At 36.7% G+C, this 21,106-nt stretch overlaps 2 protein-coding genes across 3 annotated transcripts; one reads left to right on the top strand and one right to left on the bottom strand.

The window, feature by feature from the left end:
- Nucleotides 1–4,400: 4,400 nt before the first annotated feature.
- LOC136257750 (uncharacterized) lies at nt 4,401–9,383 on the bottom strand. Of its 2 annotated transcripts, none has more exons than XM_066051051.1 (2): nt 9,247–9,383; nt 4,401–6,034 (listed from the first exon to the last, which is right to left on the bottom strand). In XM_066051051.1, exons 1-2 carry the CDS (start codon nt 9,323–9,325, stop codon nt 4,818–4,820), a joined length of 1,296 nt encoding a protein of 431 aa, XP_065907123.1. In that variant the 5' UTR covers nt 9,326–9,383; the 3' UTR covers nt 4,401–4,817. The 2 variants fall into 2 exon arrangements, with proteins under 2 accessions (XP_065907123.1, XP_065907124.1); XM_066051052.1 differs by having other exon boundaries at nt 4,401–7,339; nt 9,247–9,349.
- A 3,280-nt stretch (nt 9,384–12,663) lies between these two features.
- LOC136259345 (solute carrier family 35 member F1-like) lies at nt 12,664–20,413 on the top strand. The gene is made up of 6 exons (XM_066052840.1): nt 12,664–12,927; nt 13,847–14,015; nt 14,391–14,550; nt 17,115–17,167; nt 17,244–17,398; nt 20,162–20,413. The coding sequence occupies exons 1-6, from the start codon at nt 12,664–12,666 to the stop codon at nt 20,411–20,413; spliced, it is 1,053 nt and encodes a 350-aa protein (XP_065908912.1).
- Nucleotides 20,414–21,106: the final 693 nt, after the last annotated feature.

Here is a 21,106-nt window from a genome sequence, read left to right as displayed (position 1 = left end):
GAGGCAACAGCACTTAAATAATTTATATTTGGGCAGTGAAACCAAATCAAAGTACAAAAGGGAAACCTAAGGGTTGTAATGTGATTATATGACTGACAATTGGTTGCTATGACATTCTTAGTATGTATAAAATAATGACAATATGTGACCGGATTTGCGAAAAGGGGTCTTCCACACACATCCAATTTACAAACTTTGGCAATTCATAACTTCGGATTGGAACACGTTATTTCCTTGAACGTTGGACAGTAGTGAGTACCGCAACGTAGGTCAATAGATGGAGAAATTTTCAGGTTTGTATCTTTCTTGCACACCAAGTTATAGTCTTCCAAGTTAACACAATTGGATATGTGTGGAAGACCCCTTTTCGTCTATCATATAGGAGTGCCCATAAATGCACTTTAAGCAATAATAATTACAATGAGTGAATAATATATACACATGCATATGGAGCGCATGTTAGTCATACAGTTAAAACTAATATACAGTATGCAACATGCATAAAACCAGTGTTGGGGATAACACATTACGTAATAATTATTACTTTTGTGGTAACAAAGTAATATAACGAAATACATTATAAAAACAGGTAATATAACTCAAGTTACTTTACTTACAACTGTAACGCGTTACCTAAGTAATATAGTTATTGTAAAAGTCTAACATTATGTAATATTACAAGTAACAAGGTTACTAATCTCAATAGTTATCCACTGAGTAACACCTAGCCACAATGAAGTAACAAAACCTACTGAATGAAGCTTATTCACCAGCTTCTTACTTATAACCAAGATTTCCGCGTGCACATTGTCCAACAACGCAATCATGTCACATGGTTATTAGGTGGTAGTTTCACACGTGACAGCTTAAGGCTGTGGACACAAAGTAATATAATATGTAATAATATTATAGTTAATTTATTTTATGGGCAATATGTAACTGTAACTAAATAGTTCAGTTGTAAGTAATATGTAATATGTAACTAGTTACACTGGAACCTCAGTTATCCGAACCCATCTTATCCAGATTCTTGGTTAACCGAATTATGAAAATGACTGCTCTATTAGAGTAGTGACTGTTCTATTAGGGTACTTGAAAATGATTTTTTTTTTTAAAATCTTTATGCTATTTTAAGGTTATTTATACACAGTTTCAGAGATATGAACTTTTCAGACTTATGGACTACCCCTAGTCCCAAGGGGTTTGATAACTGAGGTTACCACTGTACTTTTAAAAAGTATGATGCTTCATATTATAGTGAAAAGTTACTGATTGGAATTAGTAGCTAAGCAAATAGTTTTATTATGTTTTATGAACATTCATTTATATAATTCATTCATTTATTTGAACATTCGTTTATGCTTTGCCCGATCCAGTGTATGTATGCCCAACTGGCCTGAGGGCCACAGGCCCGAAGGCAGAGAGCATACATATCGGGCAAAGCCTGAATGCCCCATGTTACAGTTAATATGTAACACTTCTCAGGCTGATAGCCTGTACAGGGTGATCAATCACCTAAGCCAATACAAGTGCAGCAGTTACGTGAGTTTAGTGTTTTGATCAGTGTTATTGAATCGTTTATGGAAAAATTACGAAGTTCACTAAGGGCCGAGATAGGTCAGTAGTAAGCTTGCTCGTAGAGTGGTTACTCTATGCAAAGTGGTAGCTTCTTGATGGGTGTGTGTTCATATTCAAAAACATGCGGAAACGATTGGTGAATAAGCTATAACACTAGTACTCATCTTAGCCCAATGTTTTTCAACTCGTAGGATGGTGAGGACAACAAAACGCTCTCCGTCTTAGTGATTTTCATGGCGAAATCCAAGTCGTGCATCCTGAGTATCAATAACTGCCAGTTGTATATAGCCCGGCTACATTTCGTATGTAGCCCAGTGGCTGGGCTACATATGAAATGTAGCCCTGGCCACTCCTTTGATCTGAGGTGTGAAAGTGTATTATAATGCATTTGTATAATTCTGTGTAAAAAAATAGCTGGCTGTAAATAGGACATGATGTGTCTGAGAGAGAAATTGTTATTGTAAAGATGGTGACTGTGTTTAAGGCTGTACAAAGATGTGTATTAATGTAATAATTATCTAATCAAAAACAGCCAAACTGTAAAAATAGGTGCGGCCCCTAAAAAGGCCATGGTTGAAAAAGATGTAAAATCCAAGGTGGCAGCCAAGAAATGGCTGTGATGCATGGTAGGTTAATGGTAAAAATTTTATTAACGACAATTCAGGTGAATTTGTGTTGCCTCCTCCAAGTTTCACTAGGATTTGGCCCCAAATTCACCTGAATTGTTGTTATTGAAATTTTTACCATTAACCTACTATCACAGCCATTTCTTGGCCGCCACCTTGGATTTCACATCCTTTTTCACCATAGCCTTTTTGGGGACCGCACTCTTTTTTTTTACAGCTTGGCTGTTTTGGATTAGATACTAATATCCATCTAACAGCACATTAATCTAAAACAAACTCTGGGAAATAACTACTTACAAACCACAAGTTGTAGTAAGTGTAGCACTGGGACTGAGGCATGCAAAACTGGGTGGGAGCTTATGGCTACTGTACTAGTCTGAAATATTTTGACCATGGGGTAGATAGACCTTCTGTATACCATTTCACTTGGGGGTGGAAGATACACAGAGGTATAGGGAGGAGGTTTCCAAGGGCTTCCTGTTAAATTTAGGCTTCTGAATTAATAGTGACTCTGTGCTGCTATGTTTAGCCTCTAGCCTTCTAGCCTTTTTTAGATTTTGTTTTTAGGTTTTGTTTTTAAGTTAAAATTAATTTTCAGCCTTCTGAAGGAGTTTACTTGTTTTAAATTACTTTTCATTGCGTGTGATCGTTGTCTCTGCAATGGTGTTAATACTACATTGGTGGTCATCATGCATTCATTCTCAGGGGGAATCTTACTTAACAGCACTGCCGTACAGTTTGATACATAGTGCTATTTACCCATTTCTGTATGCTATAAAATTTGTGAAAATCAACAGCTTTTTAAAGAACTGTGGTTTGCTTATAGAGACAGCCTATCAATGCAACAGTTGTATGCAGACTTTATTTTGTTAGGAGGTTCTTCATATAACCTTATTAGGACACTATGAGGCTATCAAATTTTTCTTGCTGACCATCTTCAAAGAATTAATGGATGTCTGTCTGATTGATTTGCATGGTGTCCAGATTGGAGTACCTCAAAGTTCAGTCCTTGTGCCCTTATTATTAATCATTGTATGTCAGCAATATACCCAACAGTGTAACTCGAAGATGTTCATAGATGACACTAAAATTCACTCTGTCATGACAGTCTTAAACTGCAATCTGACATTGATTGGTAATGCAATAGTCAAGTATTTGGTTACTTCAGTCTGTTTAATGCTGCTAAATGTAAAATTAAGCAATTTTGGTTACTCACTTCCTGTATATGAAGGATTGTACTACAAATGTGTCTACTGACTTGAATGAGGAGAAGACTGGTGCATGAGCAGGGGTGAAAGTGGCAAGGCTCAGGCAGGGAGGGGGGGCATGCCCCCCCCAGGAAAAAATTGAAACCACACACTTTGAGATATGCAGTTTTGGACTGGCATACTGTGTGAATGGTGCTAGCTACCTGGCAGTATTAAATGATAAAATTGGTCAGCAATCAAAAAGTACCTGTTTAATACTTAAATCTTATCATTTGAGATAAAGCGAAAGAAATGTTTCTAAAGAAGACACATAGCAACAGTTAGTGTGCGTGTACATATAATTACTTAAGATTTAAAATTCGCCTATGGAACACCATTGCACAACAGATCATACCTTAGTATAGTGGAGTGCAATATATATATAATTACCTTGTATTACATAATCCCCTCCCCCCCCAAGGATTATTAAAGATTGAGATACTCTAATAGAGCAGTCAATCAAAATTCTCTAAGAACAGTCACCGCATGCACCATATAGTAAAACCAGTTGCTGAATATGAAAACTAGCATCTTCCCTTGGCACATTTAACCTTCTAGGATTTTTTCTGCAGATGAAATATACATGGCCATGGCCCTTTTTATGCAATTCTGTATGGCAGGCTCATAACTGAACTATTGATCCCTATACAACTTTTGATCAATGCATACCACTTAGAAAAAGCATTAAGAATTTGCATAAAACTACACTACATCAAAGATTTCACTCCTGAAACATATTAAAATTTTTAGCTTCTGGAGGGGATGGGGGGGGGGGGGGGGTGCACCCCGAAACCCCTAGCCTGCTCCATATACTTATCACCTACTACTATACCCTGCCCCTTGTCGATCTCTGGACCCACCCGTGCATATATCTTTATTTATAGTTGAAAATGTGAACACATTTTGTGTGCCCACATGTCCAGATTAATTACAGATCAAGTCAGTAAATGTCATTACTTTTGTTTAAAAATTCTAGTGAACACCACTACACATGTACACAAACATATAGCTACAGGTAAGTTGTTTTTACAATGATGACAAAATATGCTCATGATCACAGCTGTGCTTGCTCTCATGATCATCCATCAATATGTGCTGTGCCATTCCTCTTGCATATAGTAGTAGTACAATATAGAACGTTTAGTTCTGCCAACTATATGAATGTAAAAAATGGTTGTTTTTACAATGATGACAAAATATGCTCATGATCACAGCTGTGCTAGCTCTCATGATCATCCATCAATATGTGCTGTGCCATTCCTCTTGCATATAGTAGTAGCACAATATAGAACGTTTAGTTCTGCCAACTATATGAATGTAAAAAATGGCATAAAATTATACAAAGTTAAAAAAATTATGTGAAGAATTAATCTACTTTGTTACCAGTCACTTTACAGAACTTTTTTAGCTGTGTAGGAAGATTCAACTGGTCAACTATGTGAGGCATACCCATTGTGAGAATGATAATGACATTACGACAAAGACATTGTAGGCTCTTAGGTGAAAATTTCTTTCTCAGCACTAACACTTCATATTGCTGGTAATAGTACTCATAACCATTCCATGCAACACACAATCCATGACGTTTATCAATCTTCCCCAATAACTGGGTGTTTGCAACCCTATCATCTGGTAGGTTAATAGCATCATGAAACCGGTCCTTCCCAACTGAAAGGTCACTACCAGTTATTGTACGGCCAACATAGTACATGAGAGCAAATCCTTCACAGCCAGCAATTACAGCATTTTGGGGCACTCTTCCCTGAGAGTCTACAACCCATTCAAGCAAATCTTGAACCTCCTCAACTAACATTTCAAACCCATCATTGCTGTCATATATTTGTTCCTGTAGCCCCCACATCATATGAAGATGCATATCTGAAGGTGTCACATATCCAGGAATCACATCATATTCATCATTGAGGTGCTCTGCTCTACCGACATATAACACTTCTCCATCAGGGGCAATGCCAGCAGGAAATGCATTAGATGGAAGATCATGACTATAGATTTTCACCCACTCATCTTTTGGATATGTAAAATGACTTAATCTGGGCAATCGACGTGAGCAGAGAAATGAAAATTTGGACACTTGAAATATCTTTCCATCATAAGGTACATAAACATTAAAAGAGCTGATAGGTGTGCGGTAGTGACCGAATACATGAGTGCCTTCAACATACCAAGCATGTCCAACTCCAACAAGTGGACCATCCAAATCTGCTGGAAATTTACTTTTGTTATAATTTCCTACCACATTGCTCTCTTTGATAATATTGGGATCAACCCGAGCAACAAAATACAGAAGCGGTTTGCAAGTTTTGCTTGAAAACACAATGTCTTCTGGGAAGTACTTTGGAGCTTTTTGAGAATATTCATCACATGGCTTCCAATAAAACACCACAGAGTCTCTACCAGTCAATGCTTCATACCTCATACAAAGCTTCAGTGTTAACTCCTTGTCACTTGTGTTACTGTAGTCACAGTATGCTATCATTTCTTGTGAAGGTGTGATAATTCCAAAAGGATATTCAGGATTAAAAGAATGATGAGGCTCATACTTACCAATGTAGAGAGTCTCACCTAATAATAATACTTACATGTACTAGTAACACACACACACACACGCACACCCACACATGCGCACACACACACACACACACACTATCACACACAAATACAAATACACACACCCACACACACGTACACAGACACACACACACAAGTACACACACATGCACACACACACAAAATACACACATGCACACACACCCAAACGCACACATACATGCACACACAAATACACACCCACGCACACGCACACACAAATACGCACACGTGCACACACACACATACACACAAATACGCACTCACACATGCACACACACACACACACACACACAAATACACAAACACACACATTAGTCAATTATTTCATTAAAAAATAATGTGGCTAAATCTCAAACTGAGGTTCACTGTTAAGTTTTACCTGTGCACAATGACAGTATACACAGATAAATAGTAAAACCAGTCTACACAGTAACCTTACCCTAACATTAATTTTAACACCTGGGTTTAGGGAATAGAATTCCTTTGGTTTTTGTGTGACATCAGTCAACTTTCAAAGGTAGTGCTGTTTTAGCTTTGACTGTAACTAATGATGTGAAAATTAATGTTTGGTACACTACCAAAATCTGTGGAACAGTTAACCATGTACAGTACATTAAATGCTTCATAAGATTCATGATAAGGTTAGAATTTTTTATCATGCTCCACACGCTTTTTTGATATGTACTCACAACATTCCATCAAGGTTGAGGCTGTAAAAATGCAAGCACTGTACATACTGTACAGTGAAACTCTAATCCCATATTTCTGCTCATACATAGCAACAACAGAGTATACCCATATACAGCAACAGTATAGCCATGACACTTCAGCTAATGTAAGTGCATGTGAACAACAAGAAAAGAGCATTAAAATTTATTTCAGTAGTCTATTCCATGCAGTGTTCCACCAGTCCATTATTTTCCACATTTTTAATAGTTTATAATTGCTAAGCATGAAGTGCCTCTGATGCTGTGAAGCTATAGAATACAGTACAAAGGAATCTCACACAAGAGTTTTGTAGGACATGTGTCTGCAACTACATGTGGTTACACTGATACACTCAAGAACAAATAGCCTATTCCATTTTCTGTCATAAAATTTCTTAGAATACAATGAAACAGAAATAGAAGTACTATAATAGCAAAAAAAGAATTGTCCCATCACAAGCTGCTAATTCCACTAGTAGAATCATTGATTTATGCAATAAAAACTGTTTCGATTCATCTTGAATTACAAACTAGTTCACAACCACTGACTCCATGCATTTCAGCATACCACCTGCAAGTACAGGGTGTATTATGTATATGTGTTAAATAATGCAATGTAATGTCCATACTCTACATGCAGCTCTTAGGTAAATATAAATACACCTCCATCGAGCTATATATACACATCTTCACTTGATTATGTAAGCCAAGTTTGTGGCTAGCATGACAATAAACTGCAGGTACAAGGAATATGCAGGCGGCATTGCAAGCTGCTTTTTCCCGAGCACAGTGGCAATCCATACAAGTGGTATGGGCCCTAATGGAACTCTAGTTAGCCTGAGGATGGCTGTATATGACTGTACAGCTCCATGATTTTGATTATAAAGACCTGCGCTGTAATGTCTTGTTTTAGCCAGTTTTGATTCCTGAATGGCCCACAGCTGGACCTACACCTTCCTCTAAAATGGCACAAGAAACTTAGTACAGTGGATACTCTGGAAGGTAAGGAATCGGTATAAAATGTGTGAGCATTCAGTACACATAGCTTCATCCATTGTGGGTGAGCTACAACACACTGAACACTTAAAACTGGCATATCTTGATACTTTTAAATAGGCAATAAGATCAGTTTTCCCACATTTAAGACATCTTCCTTAGTTTCTACCTCAGTTCTATTAATGTAAAATGAAGAAACCTTTAACAAAGGCGAAGAACAAACCAAGCCTGAATCTGACCCTAATCCTAAACCTAGGAGTGCTGTTCCTAATCCTACAAGCATGTTTCTTAGCCATAGGGAGGAATTCCAAATGTTTATAAATAGTAAGTGCACATGTGCACTGATTACTGTCTAGATGAAAGCCATAGACTCTGCAGAGGTTTGAGGTTGCTTGATACTATCGGCACGATTGTATTACGCATGTGCAACAGATAGTCTATAGCCAATGAAATTTACTCTTCGAGAAATTCAAATATGCTGCTTAGGCCATCATTATTAAATTCCTTGTTTCCCGTCACCACCCACATCAATATATTTAGGTAGCAGCCGTACCAACTTTTAATTATTTGATTATAGATCACGTGAATGCACTATTTCATGATAGAAGGAGGCACAGAGTGACCGAGTTTTAAGGTAAATGTATTATAGCTATGCATATAAACATAGCAGAAGGATGGCAGTGAGTCTCTATATTATTAACTGTTAATTAGATCTTTAAAGTTTTGTAATGTTGTACAATTATTTATAGTATCTGGTAATTTATTCCACAATTTAACTGCATCAGGGTAAAAGGAATATTTAAATGAATTAACTCCGGTAAATGGTTGCTTGAATCTATTTGAATGTCCTCGGGTGGGTAAATTATTCTTGATAAGTGAGTTCCCTGTTTCAATTTCAACAAGATTATTAACAATTTTGTAGATCATTATCAGTCTCAGGGAAATTGTACAACATTACAAAACTTCTAAAGATCTAATTAACAGTTAATAATACTTGCACACACACTACTCCTTTTATGTACGTTTACACCCGCTTGTCGAGTCCTGTACATTACATATAATTAATTAATTATTCTAGGGTGCATGTAGCTGGTGTACAGTCCTGGCAGCCTTCAAGATTGAGATACTCTAATAGAGCAGTCAGAAACTGAAATAACAAGAGTCAAGTGTATAATTAACAATCAATAATCACCTCCCGCCCGCATCAGTTTTTGTTCCATTGGGTGACGGGAAACAAGCAATATAATAAAGATGGCCTTAAATTTCATTGGCTAGTTACTGCACATGCGCCAAGTTAGTAGTTGTGTATCAAGCAACCTCAAAACCTCTGTACTAGTCTCGCGGCGCCCGACCCTAAAAGTTTTTAGGGTCGGGCGCCGCGAGACTACCTCTGTACTGGCTGATTACTCAGAAGTTGAGTGTCTCATAACTACATTACTACTCTATAATAGTCTCGCGAAGCCAGACAGCCGGCGATCATACCTTTCACATTCACTCCTGCGTGTACTGTTCCTGGTGGAATGTGCCCCTCAGCCGAAGCAATCATCTCCAACCTATCCATTGCTCGTCTGGTGCTGCCCACTTTTCGCAAAAAAGTAAAGGTCTGGTGACCAAATCAGTTCAAAGGAATTCAATCAGCGTATAATAATTGTATTATTATGGGTACGTCGAATGGAATGCGCGCCCCGGTTACAAATAATGCCGTATGAAGCCACATGTGATATATCAGTATTAGTGTCTCGACCAGGCTGCTTAGTGATTAAGTGATAAGAAGATTGAGTGGTTACTACTCAGTTACGTAGCTATAGCTACCAGTGGCGAATGAAGGTTTTATAGAGTCTATTGTTTTATAGAGTCTATTATCATTTGACCTCGATATTGACCCTTTCCCGCAACCGGACCGCCTCTCGCCTCCTCTTGATTGACAGAATTGAGGAACAGCTGGAGTATAGTGTGATAAAGGCGACTATGACTACAAGGCCAGCAAAGAAAATAAATAATCAAATTGCGTATGTGATCTATTATACTGGTATTAAATATAAACTATAGCTAGGTGATATAGCTACCTGTTACGGCGCTGGCTGTGCAGGACTGTGCATGTACAGAACTACCTGTATATGGTGCACTCGGAGTACGGCAACATGACAGGGGTATCTGATTATTATTTATGTAGGAATTTGCTCCCCAGGTGTCTGGGGGACAAGTTGTATAAAATCATTTAAATCTATGTGTCCATTTTATCATAGATATTAGAGTCTCTCTAATATCTATGATTTTATCCTATTAGCTATCGCCGGCATATTATTCTGTTAGGCCACTCCAATTAAATTCTTTGTTTCCTGTCCTGGACTCAAGGCATATTTGCATGCGGGTGGACAGTCCATTTCCATTATTCCATTAAAAAATTGGCAGCTTTCAAGTCATTATTTGCCTGGCACAGCCATAAAAAGCGGGCTGCATAAAAGCATGCTTAATACTTGTACCTTCCTTTTAAGTTGCAAAAATAACACAAGCATGAATTTGTGCCGACTAGATAGCACTGCTGACACTTGTTATAGGATGGCTATTAGTACAGTATGTAAGAACAACCAGAAGAATACTGAATAATGGAATATTTAGAGCTGACAGTAACCAGATGCGGGTGGTGGACGGGAAACAGAGAATTTATTTGGAGTGGCCTTAACTATAATTATTAATTGACCAGTGCAATTAAGGAATGTATATGTGTAGTGTTACACAAATTTAATGTCTTGCTGACTAGGTTAGGCACCAGCCAATTATGCTTTTAATTTTGCCTATTATGCTATGCTACAATGCTCAAATTATTTCCTATAATTATGCTTATAATTGTGCTCAAATTTTTTGCCACAGTTCCCAAATGTTGGCTTTTGAACAACTGGTTAAAATTTAATGTGAAAAGTGCTTGTTGTGCATTAAGAATTGGCTGAATTGTAAACTATAATAACAGTCATGTCAAATAACTACTCCACTGTCATATCAGTAGCATCAACTGTGCTATTAGTGTAAGTCTACCTTTTTCTGTGGCATGTATTTCTGCGTGACAACTATTCTGCCTATTATGCTAGCATTATGCTTGATGCTTTCAGGCACCTATTATGCTCAAAATTATGCCAGCATAATAGGCCGGTGCCTATTGCTGGCAGGGTGTATACGCATCACCTGCATGGAGCACAGTAACAAGCATGGATTTGCTGCCAATACTATATAGGGCCTGCATGGGCATGCCCTGGAAAAAATTGTACATCTGTTTGATAAAATGGTTCTGTCTAGTGTCTACACTACATAATTACCAATTTTGCAACAAGTATGCAAAACAGTATTATGAGCAGGGACTGTACGCAAGGAAATTTTGATGTCAAAAAAATTTGATGAATTTGACGAATCGGTTTAATTCGTCAAATTTAAATTCGTCAAATGTTTATAAGCGCCCTTAAAAGTACAGGTTTTGCCTACAATTTCTTGATTTTCGTCAACATTTTATTTGTCAAATCTGCTGAAGTCTGAACTCGTCAAAGTTTTTTGACGTCAAATTTCCTTGCGTACGGTCCCTTATGAGCATGCCATTGCACAATGTGAAATTTAGGAGTTTCAGTTAATGTGACCAGGCCTGCAAAAACAGGGCATGTGGGCACATAAAATTTGCTCGAGCAAATTTTCCTGTCTTTTTATACTTTGATAGCGCATAACTTTTAAAGTTATTACGCTATAATAGTCATGAAATTTTCAGCCTTAAGACAAATTTTAATTGGCGTTAAGATGCAAGTTATGGTATACAAATATTCTATTCTAGTCCTATATAAGATATGACCTGTTGTGTGACAAGGCTATACTGTCATTTGTGCCCACATTCCCTGTTTCCACAGGCTCAGTTGCATATTCTGGGCCATATAGCTTATAGCTTGAGGCCTACATAACTATAAGAAAATATTATGATAATAATAGACTTGTATGAACTATCATTTAGGACTATTATAATAATATGGGTTGTAAATGTTTTGTCACATGATCAAACACATTGTTGATAGTGGTTGCTTAATCTGTGTGCATCATCACGCATAGTCCACTAAGCAGAAAAGCAACAACAAAAAATAAGTCCATTTTCAAAATCCCCTGTATACAGTCACAGTACATGATAGTAGCTTTCTACCTCCACTATGCATAAATGTGGGTGCTGACAATCCTGAAATCGTTAACATTCTGTATTCCATAAAGACAGATTTTAAACATATGTAAATATTGAAAATAATACCAAAATAGCAATTAAGATTTTAAAACCTTGTGTATCCATTGGCAACCTCTCAAATTTAAACATCATTTATATCTACAAATGTACATAATATACTACTATCCCACTATGGAACTGCAAGGAGGCTACGTAGACTTCGAAACGCACAATTTACAGACCCGAAGGCCCTGTGTTGTGGCGCATGACTAAGCAAGCTTGAGGCATTATTCCATAGAACTCTGTGTTTATATAATACAGTGCACACACAGCACACTTTTATATACTTACGTAGTAATACAGTGCAATGTGGAATGAATAAGAAATATAGTATATGTATGTTTGCCAAGAACTATGCTTTTGAAATGAGTATTAGCTCTCTGTGTGATTCATTCAAAAAATGAATTAAAGTCCATATCTGGCAATGCCATTCTGTCACGGCTTAATACATGCACAGAAATTTTGTGCATGTATTAAGCTCTCAAGGAAAGATGCTTGACATCGCATTACGCAGCCAACAAGTGGAGACATTATAAGTGAACATGCATAAATTTAATTCATTAATATTCAGATTATACTTACATGCTACTAACAGTGTATCTATAAAATCTAATTTATTTTCTAGATACTTCTTTTATGTCCTAGTGACTAGTCAGATGCTGTCCTTGTTATGGACAGGAACAGGAGTATTTGTTATCCTACTAGACAACCACACAGGGAGGGACATATCTACTACATTGGCTGCTGGTGTTTACTTTGTACTCAGTGTAACCTGTGGACCATACATGGCTCTGCAGAGAAACTTTGTGGCAAAGATCAAGGCAAACTGGTGGAAATTCTTAATACTAGGGATTGCCGATGTACAGGGAGTTTATTTACAGAATTTATCACTGAAGGATACTACAGTTACAAGTAGCATGGTAATGAATGCGATTGTTACTTTTGTCATGTGGCATAGAAATGATTAATATAATTATATGTTGCTATATATATGTAGTGTACACATTTGGCACGCTCTACATACACAAAGCAAGTGGCTTAGTAACCAAAATAAGTGTATTAGAATGACATTGTACATACATCGATTATAATTCTGTAGACATAAAACTGTGTACATATGTCTATATGCGAAAAAAAACAAAAAAAAAACAGCTTCAACACAGAAAGCTTCGTTTGACTTAGTGGATATAGTGATTTTAAGTAATTGTTGTACAATAGTATGTAAATAAACTTCACACCATGTTTTCGTCCATTTATTAGTTTTCAATGTGATAGGAGTATAAAATGCAATAAGAAGATGAGTAAAAGCCTGAGGTCCAATTTGTAGCCACTAACTGAAGAAGAACAAGACTATAGCTGCCAACCCTCAATGATTTCCCCCACTCACTAAATGCCATTCCAACAAACCCACGGCCATTGAATGGTGCCAAACCTCCACTCTGTGGCTTTTATAGGGTCTGAGAAAAGCTAATGCAGAAAACAGACTCATCAGCAGAACCCAGACTCATCAGCTGTGAAGAAAAGATATGGTAGTCTATTAGGCCAGCAATCCACTTGTGATAAAAATGTGAACTTGATTTTGTGTGCATGGAAGCTCAAATATGATTACACAGTTTATCAAAGAGAATATTCACTGCCTTGCTTTGTAACAATATAGTTGTACTGCACATCTCATTGTGAGTGCATGCAATTTACACTGAGACATCAAGGCATGCACCATGCAGTACACATTACATAATCGTGCAGTTTAAACATTATGCTACATACACAATATAACTAATATAGCTGCATGAAAATGTCTCATCAATATGTATTACATTACATAGCTATACCCAATAGGTTATTGATAATGGTGCATCTATAGTTTGGATTGTCATCCTTTTACTTTTCTTAATAAAAACAAGATACAAGCTTGTTCATTATGTTTCAATGATCATCTGCACTGCTGGTATGGTAGTTTTGATCTTTGAAGATTTTAAGTCAGCAAAGAGTGGAGGTAACCAAGCAGGTTAGGTATAGTAGCTATATATTACATATTTAATCTCTGAGTACCAGAAACATGTATATATGTTTTTAATCAAATTGATAGCAAGATCAAAGTCTTATGAATGCTTTGTATATTTTGTATCACTTTGTAATGGACTATCATGCAATGAAGTCAGCATCTCCACTAGACCTTAACTTATATAATACTATTTCAGATGCTACTTATTTGAAATGACCATATATGCTTGTAGAAAAAGTATTGTTTATGAAAGCCATAGTTATTAAGTGATATCTACATGTATTGTCCATCTATTTTATGCATTCATTTATCACATGCACAAATTATGATGCTTTATGATTGTGTATAATATACATGTAAACAAGTTTTTACACGTAGGAGGACATCAGTTATTAGGAGACTCCCTGTGTATCCTTGCTGCACTGGCACAGTGTCTCAGTCTTGTTGGACAAGAATTTCTAATCAAGGAAGAAATTAGTGTAATTGATTTCATGGCATTGTTAGGATTTAGTGGAACACTAGCTGCAAGTATTCAACTGTGAGTTTTTTTATATGTGACTTTCTTTATAACAGACATCTTGGGCCAGTCGATTTTGATAAATCTATAACAAGGTTGTACTTATCCTAGCTTGCTCTGAGGTAAACTGTATTGGCATACAAATCTCTAAGCATGCCAGATCTAGAGGTTAACAGGCTAGCAACACAAGTGGCATCATAATGTTGTGTATCAGGGTGTCGATAGTATATATATATAAAGAACCTTGTGTGGGAGAAAAACTGTCCTATACAGAATGCAACAGTTCTACATCATACAGTACATAGTACGGATTGGTAAGAAATCATATGGCTTGACTTTTTGCACTTAAAAAACACCCTTGCAATACGTTTTACCTACAAAAAATCACCTGGAATGCATTAGCACTGCTGTAATGATGCTGTACTGTGATTAAATGAAGCATAAAGTCGAATGTTTCGATGTGCAGTGAGTTTTGAAATTTTTGGAATTCACCTGAATTTCGTTTTCCTGCTCTATACCCAGCGCTTAATATTTGTGACTGGATTTTGGAAAAACGATCCAAATCGCACATTAGAAGTTCCGAGATAAACGGTTTTAAAGAATTGAAGCCAGCATAACTCTCCAAGGATAGCAAGCACGCGTATGAAATTTACACAAAAGATGCATCAATCTGTTACCCTTCAAGCCACTTCCAGTACTTGTAGCTGCTTGTACAGTTTCCCGCCAAATAAGATAGAAAATCTGAGCAGTTGGACGAGCAAAGTAGTATCACGAGTGCTCACAAAGGGGTGGAGGCTGGGGGGTGGCGGGGAGGGCAAAAGTTAGACCTCAAAATGGAGGCAGACCACGATTGGAGTCCAGACACGAGATTACAGGGCTGTGCTGGCTCCTTAGTGGCTGATATGTAGCAAAATCAACAGAGAACACGTCTGGCCAACATTATAAGGCTGTCCACCAGTAAACCACTGACTCTTGCCAAGCCAGGTCCTTCACAAGGCCTGAAACCGCCATTTGAGCACTCCACACCACCCAGAAAAGACGTGTGTAAAAACCAGCCTGGTGTAGTTTGAGTAGTGCTGAGGGTCAAAACTTGTAGTACGATAGTGTAGCTATCCACTGGTGGTGTTAGTTTGATTTTGCCTGATGTGCGATTTGGATCGGTTCTGTAAAATCTGGTCACATTTGTGGTGCACGTCACTGCCCAAACACGTGATTTTAACGAAGTGTGAATACGTGTGCGTAAGATGGGTGCTAGTAGCTAAGGAGTCCTCTACAGTGGAACCTCTCTTATCCAGGTGATCTGGTATATACTACTGTCCGCATCCTAGAAATGTCCATAACTAAGAATGACATGCTAGTATGCCTTTGAGGGGCAAATCCAGTATTTTAAAAGAGGGGTTCCATGCTTTCCAGCGATGCTTTACTGTTAAGTCGTTACTATTTAGGCCTTCAAAAATGCAACTGAAGCCTTTAACAGTTGCTGTAATAGTTTGAAAAAACAATACGATAATTATTTTTAGAGGCACTTATTGGGTACGATGGTAAAGGATAGCAGCTTCAAGTGCACGTGATATTTGTATTATGTGGAAAACTAAGGGTATAATATAGCTAACTAGATAAAAAGTAAACAAACTAGCTATTAAAAAGTAAAAGGAAGTAGGGATTGGCATACACAAAGTAAGAAAACAAGAAAAAGTAAGGAAACAAGCTCAAAAATGTTACAGCTGAAATGAGAATGATCCATGCAATAAAAAGTAAGGAAACAAGCCGAACAAGATAAGATGGTTACTTGCTAAATTTTAATACCTACTTTTGGCTATTCTGACATAGCAAGATATTCGCTACTAGGTAAAAATGTGTGTCATTTTAGCAAGTAGCCATCTAATCTTGTTCAACTTGTTTCCTTACTTTTTATTGCATGAATCATTCTCATTTCAGCTGTAACATTTTTGAGCTTGTTTCAATTTAACATTTAATCATATGTTCTGTAATGGTTAAAAAATCTCGAATAGATGCAGGAATGCTTACTCAAAGGAGCATTTTGGATGCCACAAAACTATTTGAAGTGTTTAAGTGACTGTAAATGTATGAACAATCTCAATACCGAATTATTACTATAAATATATCTGTCCATTCTGTAACTTGTATTGCAAAGTTAATTAAAATTAAAGGAAGCTTAAAAAGCAACTTTTTGCTTATTTTCATATAAATAACTTGTCATCAAATGTGACCGGATTTGTGAAAAGGGGTCTTCCACACACATCCAATTCTATGCATTTGGAAGACCATAACTTTGCATTCAAGAAACATATATGCCTGCAATTTTCTCCATTTCTTACCCTATGTTGGTCCTCACTACTGAACAAATTTGAAACCAATAGCTGTTTCCAATCTGAAGTTATGAATTGTCAAAGTTGGCAATTTGGTTGTGTGTGGAAGACCTCTTTTTGTAAATCCAGTAACAAAATTAATGTGTGTGTGTTATTCATACTTTTGCAAGCACAAGAACACCCCTTCATATTGTCAAACTCATTTCATAGCTAAGTTTATTTCTTTTGAGCATTTTCATAATTTTGAGTTTACAGGTGTATTTTGGATCGAAAGGCTCTGACTAAAATTAAATGGGATGTTACAGTCGGTATGTAAATTGTATATATCATTTATATGTATAACACTGTCATGCTCACGATTACTGTTTCATCTCTGTACTACAGTTCTCAACTTACTGGGATACAATCTCTGTAATATTGGCTACTACTGTTTGAAACCATTTGTTCTGATATTCTCGTCATCAATGGTTGTCAATCTCTCAACTCTCACTGCGAATGTGTACAGTCTCTTGTTTGCCATATTCTTGTTTGGTGACAAGGTATGCTCGTATATTGATACAGTATATATATACTCCATGCTATAGTTGTATATACACAGATGAATGGTTTAAATAGATCAGTGCAAATGTTGATCTTGCTGATTAGTAACTGGTTCTGTAATTATTGTGCTGTAAAACCTGCACCTATTGGTGTTATTAACTGCTCTTATTAGAGTATCCAAATTGCATATGAAATTCCGTAGTGTGAAAGGATGGAGAGAGGCATTAGCCTCAATTTCCCACAGTTGGGGCTGCCATTGTATACTAATTGCATGCAAGTTAAAACTTTATATAACAAGTGTAGCATGCAGGTACTGTATTTCATACAATTTTTTCAGTCATGATATAAAATTTTGTGTAAAGATATTTTGTATGATTTATCCACACAAAAACAGCCAAGCTGCAAAAAGGGTGCATGCGGCCTTCAAAAAGCCGGATGAAAAAAGTTGTGAAATCAACGGTGGCGGTCATGAAATGGCTGCAATGATGTTGAAGATAATAAATTTTAATAATGCATGCACACAGCCATTATTAAAATATATTTAATTTATCATCAACATCATTGCAGCCATTTCATGGCTACCGCCTTTAATTTCACAACTGTTCTCACCCAGGCTTTTTGAAGACCGCACCCTTTTTATACAGCCTGGCTGTTTTGCATGGATTTCAATACCGTGTGTCTTGATTTTAATTACACAAGTAATTTTACCTAACTGCTATATATAAAGTACTGTATCTCAATCTTTTGCAGCACTGATAACTATAGATTTAGCCATACAATTATATTCTTTTTTTATATTTCTTTGATGCTAAATGTGTATTAGTGGAAAGTCAATAGCTTAGTATTAGAGGCAGCAAGCCACATGCATAGTTAATTCTTGGAAACTTTGCTAGCATAGCACCAAGAGTATGTACTCTTGATAGCACTATTATAATTATTTGGTACAATATGAAGGTGATAGGTTGAACACGTGAGTAGTTATGATTAGACAAACTTGGGAATTTGGAAAGGCTATAAGACCCCTTTTTGCAGATCTGGTCACAATTATGTATCATCACAGATCCTCATTATATTATATATAATTATTATGATGTCCACAGCTGCTTATATAAGGCTGCAGCACAAGTATATGACAGACCTTCAGTGATGGTCACTGAAAAGTAGTAATAGTATACACTGTATGTGCAAGGCACATGAGTATGATGAAAACTGTGTACATGTAAGTACTGTGAGTGGTGTTCAAGGAATGTAACACTGCCTGATGAAGTATCCATGTGAGTTAGAGTATGACCACACGTATGTATAAAATTATGCAGACGTGTATGGTTTGACCATACACAGGCTAATACAATACAACGGTGTAAGGGGGCTGGGTGTACACTAGCCACATCCATATTATACAAAATTTTGATGTTTTCATGGTTGTTTGTAGTTGGTTGTCTGCAAAATATTTCCTCCTCAAGTTTTTATTACCTATGGTAACCTGTGTGGCCTACAAAATATTCATCAAATAATAACCACAAAATTGTGCAATGAATATTAATAATCTTGTAACACTTTAATAGTTCTGATAACTTCCAATGCAACACATTTGGCTCACTAGCATAATAATGTATCTATGAAGTATAAAGTTTTAAAACATAAATTTCATTTATTTTTATAATTGCAATATTTATGACATTAAGTACTTAACTAACAATTACAAAATATACGAATGAAGATTTAAAACACTAGAATTTAGGGGGTAGAGTGTTCCATAGTTTAATCATATTGGGGAAGAAACTATACTTGTATGGATGTCAGGTTGGGTGAATTTGCAGAATTTCCTTGAGTGATTCTTGGAGCTGTAATTAGGTGAGAGGAATTTAACAAATTTGTAAAATCTAATCAATTGCAACTGTTTATGTGGTGAATTTGCACTGAATTCCCATTTAAACCACGCAACATTACTTTAGATACACTACTAGTGTTTTATAGTCTGAAAAAAAAACAACGTGCTGCACGTTTCTGGAATGCTTCCAGCTTGGCAATATGGGAGCTTATTGAGGTATCCATACTGGAGCTGTATAATTGACAGTAGAGGTGAATAACTGACAGGAATATCTCAGTAGTTACCTGTTCGGGAATTAGATTTGGAGGTCCCTAGTTCAAATCCTGGACAGTTTATTGATATTCTCTTTTATCCGTGGTGACTGTTATAATTATTAGATTATCCTGCACGGTCTATAATTCCACGCTTATTAATGATGTTAGTCTTGTATCCTGTAGCTGTTGTTTCGACTTCTACAATGGGTTTGCATTACAATGTGGTTAATTTATGTATACACCATGTAGCAGAGTTAGCTTTTCATTGTACGAATAGCTGTCCGTAAACCTGTGAACATTGAATAGATTAGCATCAAACTTGGTACCTGTTTCAGTGAATATCATTACATGTCTTATTATAACCCTACAGGGCAATCAAGTAATGAGTTTTGTGGTTCATAGATATGTTGAAATTCAGGCTTCCTTAAATCCTCAGGAAAAATTAATGCCCATATCTCAGGAATTCTTGAAGTGATTTTGGTCATATTAAGTGTATGGCCTATAATAGCAATTTGGATAAGGGACCATAGAGCTACGTAGCTATGCTAGTGTGAAAAATCGCATTTTCTTCCTTCCTGGTAATAATACACTTACAGTGTGGCATGTCAGCTTTTTTGGCCACACAACACACCACCCTGTGTAGTAGAATTATGCCGTAATTATTGATGCTCTTATAGTTTTCATCATTCTACATTGGAGGATTTGTGGTGATCATGTTTGGACTGATCCTATACAATATTATATCAGTACCTGAAGGAGGTACAGACCAGTCAGTGTTCAGTATTGGCTACTGGTACAACTATGGGCACTCACTATTCTGCGAGTGGAGGTGTTGTCCTGCACATGATAAGTTAGTAAACTTGGACGATTCAGACGATGACACTGCTTCATATAGTGAACAAAAGTTACTGATTGGAATCAGTAGCTAAGCAAATAGTTTTTTATTATATTTTATGAAAATTCATTAATATTTTATTATAATGCATTATATAAATCTACACAAGAATAGCTGGCTATAGGGCATGTCCACTGTATATACCTTACTGGGGGAGGTCCATATATCATGTGCCTGAGGAAGAATATGTTAATGTAAAGATGGTGACTGTGTTTAAGGCTGTGCAAAGATATGTATTAATGTATATGTGTCTGGTCTTGCCAACTCCCCAAAATTGACCAAGTATCCAGGCTTCATTTTATATTCTAATGTGGAGCATATATACTTGATATTGCAGGATATGGAGTACTAAACAAGAATAGTTGATGTACAATGTTTGTAACAAAAGGGTGTTTGCATGTTAAAAGTAAGCAGCATATTTAAGTATGCATGTATTCTTTACTATCACCACTGTCTGTTTAAGATGACCTGGTTACCTAGCCTAGTCTGTTGATTACATTCTCTGCCAGGTCAGTTTAATTTTGGAGAAGGGATTGTGCAGTTATCAAGTAGAGACTAAGGTGTATCTGTAGTGTAGTTTTCATGATTACGTAGATAGATGCTGTGCGTATGCAGAAAAGGTTGAGCACCCCATAACTTGCATTTTTTGCTCAGGCATTTAATAACCATTGCATACATGAGAAGGAGGCCTTGACACTTTTCTTATCTTTATGATTGTATATTTCTA

Source organism: Dysidea avara, chromosome 6, assembly GCF_963678975.1.
Source record: "Dysidea avara chromosome 6, odDysAvar1.4, whole genome shotgun sequence".
In the NCBI taxonomy this organism is placed as follows: Eukaryota; Metazoa; Porifera; class Demospongiae; order Dictyoceratida; family Dysideidae; genus Dysidea; species Dysidea avara.
Note: the sequence above shows the minus strand (reverse complement) of the source record. Positions and strands in the feature narration are given on the sequence as shown.

What these genes read in the sequence shown, in the direction of transcription:
- LOC136257750 (XM_066051051.1), bottom strand. Translation starts at nt 9,325, where the DNA reads ATGGATAGGTTGGAGATGATTGCTTCGGCTGAGGGGCACATTCCACCA. An exon ending in CGCAGGAGTGAATGTGAAAG is followed by an intron (nt 6,035 to 9,246) that starts GTATGATCGCCG and finishes TATTATTATTAG; the next exon opens with GTGAGACTCTCTACATTGGT.
- LOC136259345 (XM_066052840.1), top strand. Translation starts at nt 12,664, where the DNA reads ATGCTGTCCTTGTTATGGACAGGAACAGGAGTATTTGTTATCCTACTA. An exon ending in GAGTGGAGGTAACCAAGCAG is followed by an intron (nt 14,016 to 14,390) that starts GTTAGGTATAGT and finishes TTTTACACGTAG; the next exon opens with GAGGACATCAGTTATTAGGA. An exon ending in TATTCTTGTTTGGTGACAAG is followed by an intron (nt 17,399 to 20,161) that starts GTATGCTCGTAT and finishes ATGCTCTTATAG; the next exon opens with TTTTCATCATTCTACATTGG.